Source organism: Mustela nivalis (genome assembly GCF_964662115.1).
Source record: "Mustela nivalis genome assembly, chromosome: 5".
Lineage (NCBI taxonomy): Eukaryota > Metazoa > Chordata > Mammalia > Carnivora > Mustelidae > Mustela > Mustela nivalis.
Window position 1 is genome coordinate 155624951 of NC_139024.1, and position 11587 is coordinate 155636537.

The 11587-nt window shown below is 49.7% G+C and overlaps 1 protein-coding gene across 3 annotated transcripts in view; it reads left to right on the plus strand.

The window, feature by feature from the left end:
* Positions 1 to 11319, plus strand: part of LOC309865260 (butyrophilin subfamily 1 member A1-like) — a 30602-nt gene extending 19283 nt beyond the window's left edge. The window contains exons 2-9 of one of the 3 annotated variants that reach the window (XM_082731513.1): positions 1286 to 1513; positions 4672 to 4807; positions 5016 to 5363; positions 7244 to 7525; positions 8960 to 9109; positions 9595 to 9615; positions 9707 to 9733; positions 10133 to 11319. In XM_082731513.1, coding sequence (XP_082587639.1) covers positions 4729 to 4807; positions 5016 to 5363; positions 7244 to 7525; positions 8960 to 9109; positions 9595 to 9615; positions 9707 to 9733; positions 10133 to 10719 — 1494 coding nt within the window. In that variant the 5' untranslated portion in view covers positions 1286 to 1513; positions 4672 to 4728 and the 3' untranslated portion in view covers positions 10720 to 11319. Of the gene's footprint in view, positions 1 to 1285; positions 1514 to 4419; positions 4808 to 5015; positions 5364 to 7243; positions 7526 to 8959; positions 9110 to 9594; positions 9616 to 9706; positions 9734 to 10132 lie in introns of those variants that run through there. The other 2 variants (XM_082731515.1, XM_082731514.1) reach the window with 2 other exon arrangements.
* The last annotated feature ends 268 nt before the right edge of the window (positions 11320 to 11587 follow it).

An 11587-nucleotide genomic window follows, 5' to 3' on the forward strand; every position in this document is an offset into this window, starting at 1 on the left:
AAAAGCTCTGTTATGGCAGAATGGAAGAACCACAATTGTACATACATCAGTGACTCTTCATTACTCTGGGATTCTGGGCTTCTGCTTACTGGATTTGAAGCCTCAGGATACATGAAAATGAAAAACACTGACGGCATTTTAGCAATAAGGGCAGAGAGAAGACCGCGTAAATCGCCTCCGCTTTCTCCTTAGGAGACATATAGGCCTCTTGGAAGGTGGCCCTAAGATTAGCGCACTCATTTCTCCCAGAGTAACTCGAAGGCACACTCATCTGTAGCTGATAATTAGGAAAGAAGTTGAGGGGGAAAGGGGTTGCAGGTAGGAGGGTGGTGGCTACGGGCTGGGCGTGGAGGCCAGGGAACAGGCTGGAAAAGGTCTTTTCGTGAGGATAATAGACGATTCTTACTTAGCATGGTGTCTCCTTTCTTTGGAGAAAAAAAAGGAGCCTTCAGAATCGAACTCACTCTCCCTCCCTTCCTCCCTTCCCCTCCTTACCTCTACTCAGTCTCCTTCTGTGTGTGTGTGTGTGTGTGTGTGTGTGTGTCTTGTCTGTTTCTCAGTAATCACCTGCATGCATGCACTTTTCTGTGATACTCACCCTGAAAGATCCTCAGCCAAAAGGGGCTAACCTCTGTTTTTTCAGGTTTTTATAGCCTCCCCACAGAGGGTGAATGCATGTAGCCATGCTTTGGAGGGTTTGCCTACCAGGTAGCGGGAAAAGAGGCAGGGGGTACGTTCTCGAAAGAACTCAAACAGTGGCCCACACAACCCTGACCCTTTCCCAGGATCCTCCTATTTTCCCCTGTTCAATCCAATTGCACTTGGCCGGCTCCAGAAAGTTCCCTGTCTGCCCCTCCTCTCTGTTTCCTGGAATTCTCCATTTCGAAAGCATTTCCAGGAATATGACTCAAAGATGTCCCCACTCAACCAGACCTCAGTGTCTTCTTGCTCCCCAGGGCACACTTCATCTCCATCTGCCTCCACGAGCCCCTCTAATACACAGAAATCTGCCTGTATGGTCTCCGAGTCTCCCCCCTTTCTTTCTAGCTGCCCTTCATACATGCAAAACCTGGTGTGGCAAATCATGTAAATTGAACACAGGCTGGGTAAATAGGGAGTGGGATCACTGTTACAATGTGGACATATTAGGTCACTTCTGATTATTACCAGTGTGCCAACCATGTGTGCCCCAAGAAAGAGCGGTTGACCACAAAGCTCCCTCGCAGGCCTCTGCATTCAATACGACACCTGCTCCGTGCCCATTTGCTCTCATCCTTTCTCCTAGCTCAGTTCAGCAAAAGAAAGAAGCCCGAGACCCTGAGCCAGAGCAGCCCCTCAGGGCCACCTCCACAGTCATGGGAAGCCCGGAGCCGCCGCCTCACCTGCGGCTTCTGAGTAAGGATCGAAGTAAAGCTCTGCGGACCAGCAGCCGGGTGAGAACTCGGATCCTGCTCCAGGCTGACCGGATCCGAATCTGCTATTTAGAAAACCCTCCAGGGAAGCAGAGGCTCAGGTAAGTTAAAGAAGCCTGGCTCTGGGAGGGACGGGGCGGGGCGGGGATGACCGAGTCCTGATAAATCATCCGGTACGTTCCGCGGTGGAAACGGTACTCGGGCTGTTGGAGGGTGGGAAATATGCCTGATGAGAGCACAGAAAAGTAAGCAAAGGAACGGAGACGAACCATTTAATGCCTTCCCTCCTCCGTCCCTGAAAAGCTCAAGAAGTTGTACAGGAAAAGAAATTGACATCAGATGTGATACTTAGACCCATAAAAACCACAGCTACATAACCAATAGCACTGGAAACATTGAACAGAAGGAATCTATTTCTGTTGTATTAGGGTTCCCCAGAGAGACAGAACCAAGAGGATATATACAGATATATAGAAAACCATGTGTTAGGAGCACTGGTTCCTGTGATTATGGAGGCAGAGAAGCCCCCTGATCTGCCCGCTGCAAGCTGGAGGCCCAGGAATAGTGGGAGCGTAGCTCCAGTCCAAACCCCAAGGCCTGAGCACCAGGAAGCCAACGTCTGACAGAAGGACGTCTGCCCACCAACTCAAGCAGAGACCAGACTGTCCTTCCCCCGTCTTGTTCACTTCAGGCCCTCAGTGGAGTGCATGAGGGCCATGCACACTGTGGAGGGAAATCTCCTTTAACTGTCTGCGAGTTCAGATGCTCGTCTCTTCCAGAAACATCCTCACAGACACACCCAGAGATAATATTCTACCAGCTCTCTGGACATTGCTCAGCCCGGTCAAGTTGACACAGGAAGCTAACTGTCACAAGAATTAAATTGTCATTGACTTCATTGATAGGGCTCTGCAAAGTAATATCGAAAAATGGGTATGTCGAGAAAAAGTGACAGAAGGTGGGGGGCTCAGTTCGGTTGAGCGACCAACTCAGTTTCAGCTCAGGGTCATAATCTCGTGGGTTGGTGGGCACAGGGATCTTCTTGAAGATTCTCTCCCTCTGCCCCCACCCCTGCATGTGCACACACTCCCTCTTTCTCTCAAGTAAATAAACCCATCTTTAAAAAAATATGTTAAAGTCTTGAAAAAAATGTAGATAAATGCCAGATAAGCAAGCAGGTGAGGAGCTGTTTCTGGGGAATGAGGAGAGGGGAAACAGGACTGACACTTTTCTTAAAAGCTCTTTAACTGTTTGGATTTTTTTTTAAAACATTATTTATTTATTTATTTGACAGAGATCACAAGTAGGCAGAGAGACAGGCAGAGCGAGAGGAAGAAGCAGGCTCTCTGCTGAGCAGAGAGCCCGATGCAGGGCTCGATCCCAGGACCCCAGGATCATGACCTGAGCTGAAGGCTCTAAACCCCTGTGGTACTGAGCACTTTACCTGTGTGATCTCATTTAATCCAGTGCCTTTCCAAAGAAGGCATTATTAATGACATTCCTAATTTAGAGGTAGAAGAAGTGAGCTTGAAGAAGTGAATGAACTGGTTTAAGGCCTTAGGATCTTGTTTTAGTGTTGTTTGACCCTCTTCTTTTTTCACCTGACTACCTTTGATTTAGTCCAGCTCATCAACATATATTCAGGTCTTTGAGCTGAAGACCACAAATGTAGACCCCTCATCTCTCTGGGAAACTACACCCCCCAATCCAAAGTAAATGCAGCTGGGGCCTGGGGGCAGGCTTTGCTGAGAGCACTTCCCCCTTCCTTCTTCCTGCCCTTTAACTTTGCCCCTGGAGCCAGGAGCAGCTCTGTCACTCCTTGGCCAGGCTCCTTGGTGCCTCTTCCTCCAAGATCCGAGGTCAGTACCTGCGCCTGCCCTGGCTCCCCTGAGAGAGCCAGCAGCCAGGAGGGCATCTGCTGTCCTTCCGGCTCCTTGCTCCCCAGTCCTGGGCCCTCTAGCCTGGACCCTGTGCTCTCTCCAGTTCCCCTTTCTTGTGACTTTCCTCTTTTCTCCTCCAATTCAGTCCCCGGGCTTCTGTCTCTGCCTGCATTGCTTCGTCTTTATGGTCATTGCAGAAATTGAATATCAAACTACCATATTTGGGGAAAAAGAGGCTTTTTGTAGAGCAGAGAGTGGTTCCAAGACTTGTTCATTGACAGGCAATCTATTAGGGGTGCTGCGCCTCACAATTCCCTTCTCCTAGGATTGTCTTGGGGTTTTAGGGCCTGTGATGTGGTGGTGTACATGCTTGACTGTTACGCCTGAGTTTTCGTGTCTGAGAGACCACCCAGGAGCCAACACCGATGAAATCACACGAGGGTTTATTTGGCAAGCTTAAGCTTGGGCCCAAGTATACCCGATGCAACGGAGTAGGGACTTGGACCCTGAACCAGACTACAGTCAGAATATTTTTTTTTTTAAGATTTTATTTCTTTATCAGAGAGAGAGAGAGGGGGGCAGAGAGTGAGCACAGGCAGGCAGAATGGCAGGCAGAGGCAGAGGGAGAAGCAGGCTCCCTGCTGAGCAAGGAGCCCGATGTGGGACTCGATCTGGGACTCGATCCCAGGACGCTGGGATCATGACCTGAGCCGAAGGCAGCTGCTTAACCAACTAGCCACCCAAGCATCCCTACAGTCAGAATTTTTAAAGGCAGAGTAGGGGTGGACTCGGCGGTGGGCGAGGACAAAGGGGGTGTTCAGAAGGGCTATCAGGGTAAAGAAGACTGTCAGAATATTGGAGGCCGGGTTATTATCAAGCCAAGGCTGTTTGTTCCTCTAATGAGGCACTAACATGAAGACAGTTTGGAGTTCCCTGGTGGAATGTCACATTCCTCCTATCAAGCATCCTTGTTAGTGAGATTTAGCATTGGGACATTTGTAAACCAAGGGAGATTCCTGTCTTGTAGGATTGTGATTTCTGCAAGTTAACTATTTGTTCACACGTACTACCGAGGGGAGGGGAGCGGGTGGAGAGGGGGGTGCAAGGTGCCAGCTTTTGTTTTGTCAGGATGGCTGTACTTATGTCAGGGCTAGACTTGAGGTGGGTACAGCCTTGTTTTTCTTGGCCTCCGCATGACCAGACCAGGTGGTGGGTGTGCGGTGCCAACTTCTGGACCATCGCAGAGTCCGCAGTGGGAGGAGGCAAGGGGGAGACTTCAGGTGCAAAGATCTAGAGCGTCCCAAGTTGGAAAGAGTTGGAGGGAGGACGCAGCAGGAGGGGCTTGAAGAAACTTCGTGATCTGTGCATTCCTCTCCTAGGCGGGAAGTTCTGACACCGGAGGCCACCAGCAACGTGCTGCCCCAGGAGGGCTGGAGATGGCGGTTTCCCCGAAGTCCTGCCTCCACAGCTGTCTGCTCATCCTCGCTTGCCTCCCGCTGTCCAAGCCGGACTCCGGTAGGTCCCGCCTGGGTCTCCCTCTCTGCGCCGCCTCCCGCAACCCGGGCTGAAACCTCTCCGAACGGGTGAGGCACCACCTGGCTCTGGCTAGCGCCCTCCGCGGGGGGTGCGGGTGGACTCGGAGCTTCCGTCGCGGGGACCGACTCGGGTCGGTGTCGGTGCTCAGCTCCCCCCGCACACCCCGTCTGCCCCCTGCTTTTCGCAGCCCAGTTCGACGTGATCGGGCCGCCGGAGCCCATCCTGGCCGCGGTGGGTGACGACGTCGAGCTACCCTGCCACCTGTCCCCGAACGTGAGCGCCGAGCGCATGGAGCTGCGGTGGTTCCGCGGGAAGGTGGCGGCCGCCGTGCTGGTGCGCCGGGACGGGCGCGAGCAGGACGGGGAGCAGGTGGCCGAGTACCGCGGCAGAGCCACACTCGTGGACCGCGACATCGCGGCGGGGCGCGTCGCCGTGAGGATCCACCAGGTCAGGGCCTCAGACGACGGCGAGTACCGATGCTTTTTCCGGCAGGACGGAAGCTACGAGGAGGCCAGCGTGCACCTGAAGGTGGCCGGTGAGCGCGCGGGGTTTGGCTTCTCCGGTGACTTCTAGGCGGCGTACCTTTTCTTAGGGCCCCGTGACTTTGGAAACCACCGGATTCTTTGCCTAAATCCCTCTTAGGATGGAAAGGGTTGGCAGGCCTGGAGTGGGAGGTAACTGGCAGGTTGAGAGGCGCAGAGCATTTCCCCTGTAATTAGTTCAGTAAATGCAGCCTTCTCCGGGAGTACACCGTAATATGCTTGACCCAGTCTCAGAACTGAACATGTAAGTCGTGTCCGTTTTTCACCATGGGGTGAGGCCATGGTTCCCATCTTTTGAGGCTGCTTCCTGGATTCTTACCTAAGGTCGAATTTCCTGAGGTCCTAGAGCCGGGCTGCTCCTTAACATTCTTGATCCACCGAGAAAAGTTTTTGGTTTTTGTTTTCTTTTTGACATCAAGCCCAAGTTCGGGGTGGAACCCATAGTGGAAATGGTAAGCAGTCAGGAGGAAAGCCTGCCTTGAGCTCTGACTTTCCCACTTACCGGTGAACAGAAGCAAACAAATCTCTTTCGGAGCCTTGTTTCCTACTGCAAAACTGGGCGTGCATCTATCAAAGATTTTGCAAGAATGAAATAAAGTTAGACAATACCTAAGAAACTGCCTTGTGGAAGCTTGCAGAAGCATTATACACCTGTGAGATATTATTACTGTGCCTCAGTCTGCCCCATGATTTGCAGTATACAGATGCATTGTCTTTTATGTATAGATTAAAATAAAGGTAAAGTTTAAAAAATACTGGGGTGTGATTGGGGTCCCTGCCTCAGAACAGGGTGTCCCGTGTGGTGGCATTATGTATAACTCACATTTCCTTTTTAGGGAATTAGCTTCAAAGTTGATTATAAAATCCTAGAGATATGATGGCATAAAACTGTCATTGTTATCTTTATTAGTGATAGACGTCTTTTTTTTTTTTTTAAGATATTATTTATTTGACAGAGAATGAGAGAGCACAAGTAGGCTGAGCAGCAGGCAGAGGGAGAAGCGGGTTCTCCACCAAGTGGGGCTCGATCCCATAACCTTGGGATCATGACCCGAGCTGAAGGCAGCCACTTAACTGACTGAGTCATCCAGGCGCCCCTGGGTGATAGACATCTTTGAGATTCTGCTGAAAGTGGGAGCCCTTTTCATGAAAAGAATCCACATTGTCATGTAGACACACACCCTGGAACTTGGATTTCAACTAACAGTGTGGACATGTGTTTGAGGACTTTTCTCTGCAGCTTCATGTTTTCTGTACTCTGTAGAATTGTAACTAAATAATCAGAATGAAGACAGAAGGGAAAAACAGCTTTATGTTGATATATGTTAGGACATAACTGTGTGTGGGGAAGACAAGGTTGAAACCCATTTAAGGAAATTCCTGTATCAATATCGCAGATAAAGGAAACTTAGACTGTCAGCTACAATCTCAATGCAAAGAACCTCTAATCCTCTTTCTCCTCAAGGATACTCCTTCTCTGATCATCCTCAAATACCCATCTCCTAGTTCTCCTCCTCAAAGTCATTTCATAATACCTCCAACCACAAAGCCCTCTCCCCTCTCTGGAGCTCCCTTACCCGCCTCTAAGTCATTGAGCTCTCTGCTCCTACTAATTAGAAAAGCTCCCCATGTCTGTCCATCAGACTCCTGCCCTCACTTCAGACCCTAACTCCCAATATGGCATCCCTCTGTGATAAGGTTATGAAATGCCTTTTATTGATACCACATCTTCTGTGTGTTGTGAAATAGGTAATAAGGGCCTCCCACTCCCAGTTCCTGTGCACTTCTCTTTCTCAGACTGTGTAATCCTGTGGTTATAAGGCTCCCGGAAGGCTGTCCGCTGAAGAACTAAGGCCAGCTTCTCTCGCCACAGCTCTGGGCTCTGATCCTCACATCCATATGGAAGTTCAAGAAAATGGAGAGGTCCGGCTGGAGTGTACCTCAGTAGGATGGTACCCAGAGCCACATGTCCAGTGGAGGACATCTGGGGGAGAGCAGTTTCTATCCACCTCAGAGTCTAGGAATCCTGATGAAGAAGGCCTGTTCACTGTAGCAGCTTCGGTGATCATCAGAGACCCCTCCATGAAGAATATATCCTGCTCTATCCAGAACCTCCTTCTTGGCCAGGAGAAGGAAGTAGACATTTCCATACCAGGTCAGTGAAATCGATGCTGGGGTCCTATCAGACACAGTTTCAGGGCCCATATTACCTGGGACACTTGCCCAAGGCCCTCATGGAAGTTGTCTGCTGTCCCTACCTAAGCTCCTGACCACTGACATGAAGAAGTCCCACGAATTTCATTAGAAGAGAGAAGATTCTAAATGCATAACATTGGCCTCAATCTCAAGGAAATTCTGGATTTTCCATTTTAGGAGATATATCTTAGATACAGAAGCTTTGTCTCTGGGACCTTCTGTCCTTGAGTAACAAGAAAACCCATTTCCACCCTTGCCCCTCTGTCTTCTCCATCCCATGCTAGAGCTCTGTCTAGGTTTCCAGGGTCTGCAGGAAAGCAAATATTCTCATTATTCACCCCAAGGCTATCTCTGGTTCAGGCAGGAACCTCTCCTTATTCTTTGGTCATTGAGTCCCATTCTGTCACACATGGAGGTGACATTTTCCCTTCCTGATTTACTTCCTACATCCCCTTGGCTCCCATTCTGCATGGATAGTTAAGAAGGAATTCCCACATTAACATGAATCAATCCATTACTTTCTTTGTTTCCCACGTCCTCTCCCAAAATGATGCTGCTTTTTTTCTTGCCCATGATCAAAAGTTTCTAGGAAATCAGACACTGAAATAGATCACTGTTGTATGCCTTACAGAATTAAACACAATTACATTTTCTTGGAACGTTAACTGGGATTACTGAACCAGTAAGGCTTTCTGGAATATAACAGAAATTCAAGAGGTTGTGGGGACCATTAGTGTTGCTTTCTTCTAAATGAACACCCTTCTGCAAGTCTGGCCTTTCCTCCTGATGCCTGGCCCAGAACTGTTGATCAGCCTATACGAAGAACCATCGTCTGAGCACGGCTGACATCCAGGGTAGTCTTGTAGCAACTGGACATTTTCCATCTATAAAATAGGAATTTGGGCTTTGAACTAGCCTTTTCATTTTGTTTCGTTTCGTTTCTCTTAGGGTTTTATTTATTTGACAGAGAGAGAGAGCACAAGCAGGGGTGGGGGCAGAAGGAGAGGGAGAAGCAGACTCCCTGCTGAGCTGGGAGCCCGACCCCAGACTCCTGAGAGCATGACCTGACCTGAAGGCAGATGCTTAACCAATTGAGCCTCCCAGGTGCCCCTAGCCATTTCTTTTTGTTTTTTATTCTGTCCCTTCCAAGGGCAGGTTTAGTAAATCCCTAGCCAAAGGCCTAGCCAGTCACCACCTCTAAGTCCCCACCTCACCCCTAGGGAGCAGCACGCCATCAGGCCCAAAATTTTTCTGAAAAGCTTAGAGCAGCAGCCTTGGAAGTTCTGTTGTTTGCCCTGGGAGGAGTGGGAGAGAACCAGGTCATCATGAGAAGCAGAGCTGGACCTGCTTGGAGTCGCCCAGCAACTCGTCCTTCTTGGGGCTTTTGTTTCAGCTCCCTTCCTCCCAAGGTTGACTCCCTGGATGGTGGCGGTGGCTGTCATCTTGATGGTCCTAGGATTTCTGACAATTGGGTCCATAGTTTGCACTTGGAGACTCTACAAGGAAAGATCCAGACAAAGAAAGGACGAATTCAGCTCTAAGGGTAAGTCACAGGCTGCTTGTCAGGCGTGCTACCAAGTGGGGTTGGACCCAAGTCCTTTGGGATGGCTGCCAATGGGAAGATACTCGATTCCAGAATTCTGAGAGTCGAGGGAGGGGGGATTATAAGGCACCTGAAGCCACCGATACCCAATATGAAGATCTGGGGTGTAGAAGGAGTCAAAAGCAATGCTAACTGAGATATCAGACTGCTGTTTCCTCACTGCCCCCCCCCCCCACTGCAGCCAGACTCTCTCCTCACTTCTAACTCGGTTTCCCAGTAAAGATGAATGATCTGATCTCAAGCCAGTAGGAACTTCCTGCACATTTCTTAGGAAAAAAACCATAATCCTTGTTCCTCATTTATTGATAAAGTCTCAGTAATCCTGAACTGACCTTTTGCTCCTTTGTGTGTCCCTCACACCAGTTTTCTCCCCTCCCTCATGTCTGCTTTCAAAGGTCATTAAGGTATTTTTGTTTGTTTTCCAGAGAAACTCCTGGAAGAGCTCAGTAAGTTCTCTCTTCTTGTCATGAATTCAACAACAAGGTGTTCTCTCTCCTGTTAGGAAACCCGTCACTGACTCTCTCTCTTTCATTGCAGGATGGAAAAAGGCTACGGTGCATGCAGGTCAGTGGCTCTGAACTTCTCAGACTTCTCAAGGGCTCTGAGGCTCTATCCCCCAGGGATTCAAAGTCCTGTCATACTTGGAAATAAAAACACTAACCCATTGTTGTGGTGAGGATAGATAGGGAAGAGATGATGGCGAACGGCCTCCACATTTTCCTTGAGGCACGTAGAAGGCCTTTGGAAGACATTTAGAAGACAAGCCCCTCTGACAGGGACCCATTAGGCATTGGTGACAGTCAGCTCACACATGACGGGTGACAGGAGGAGGCCAAACAGCTCTCCTCCTGAGGGGGCCTGACAGCTTCTCGAACAGTCCTCTATTTCTTTTTGGAGAAGAAAGAATAAGTCTTGTAGCACCTCACGCTCACTGATGCTGAGACTTGTTCTCTCTCTCTCTAGTGGATGTGACTCTGGATCCAGACACTGCCCACCCCCACCTCTTTTTGTATGAGGATTCCAGATCTGTCCGGCTGGAAGATTCACGTCAGGAGCTGCCTGAGAAACCAGAGAGATTTGACTCCTGGCCTTGCGTTTTGGGTCGTGAGACCTTCACGTCAGGGCAACACTTCTGGGAGGTGGAAGTGGGAGACAGGGCTGACTGGGCAGTCGGGGTGTGCAGGGAGAATGTGGTGAAGAAAGGGTTTGACCCCATGACTCCAGAGAATGGGTTCTGGGCTGTGGAGTTGTATGGGAACAGGTACTGGGCCCTCACCCCGCTGCGGACCCCTCTCCCCCTGGCAGGGCCCCCCCGTCGGGTTGGGATTTTCCTGGACTATGAATCAGGTGACGTCTCCTTCTACAGTATGACCAATGGGTCCCATATCTATACTTTCTCCAATGCCTCCTTCTCTGGCCCCCTCCGGCCTTTCTTCTGCCTGTGGTCCTGTGGCAAAAAGCCCCTGACCATCTGTCCGGTCACTGATGGGCCTGAGAGAGTCACCGTAGTTGCTGATGCCAAGGCCTTTGTAGTGAGTACGAACGTTTAATAAATAAAGTGTAATAAATAAATAAATAAATAAATAATATGTAGTAAGTGCAAACCCCTACTAAATGAAAAACAGGAACAAACTGCAAACTAACCACATAGCAAGTAAGCCTAGACCATATGCGTGTAGTGATAACAAACTAACCACATAGCAAATACCACATAGCAAGTAAGCCTAGACCATATGCGTGTAGTGATAAGATTAGCACGGAGTGACAAGTTGTAAATATTTTAACTTGTGCGAAATATCGTAGACCAAAACATGTTTATAACATGTGTATGTTTTTGGTGTGTAAGCATAAGAAATATAAGTGATGTAATGTTTATGAAGGAGACTTAGCACAGTATATAAAGAGGCATCGGGTTGGACTGAGGTGAAGCGAGTTCCCTGTCGGGAGAACATCATCGTTGGTTGTTACTGACACCCCGACAGTTTCGTTGCCGACCACTCACTGGTTCTCAGTCTCAACTTCTGCGGTGACCTCTCTGTCTAGATTGTGAGGCGACGTCTCCTTCTCCATGACAATGTCAGCGGACCGTGACCGGGCCACGATAGTGGTGCGGACCTCGTCCCAATAAAGATCAAGTGAGTTACATCATATCCATCTCTCTCTTCTTTACACGTTGTGACCTCCTGGCGGGACGCAGGGGTTTTGCTCGCAACAGTCTTCACTAAGGAGATCCCACTGTTCCCCATTGGGGAGGACTTGGCCTCTGGGGATACCCTCCATTCTAAACTAACCCCCCCCAGCCCAGCCAAAGGGCACCTTAAGGAATATCCCAGCCCAACTGCTTTCTTTTGTCCTAAGCCCTCCCCTCTGTCCCCCCTGACACACCAGCTGCCAGGCCCACCCAGGCCCTGTTTCTCC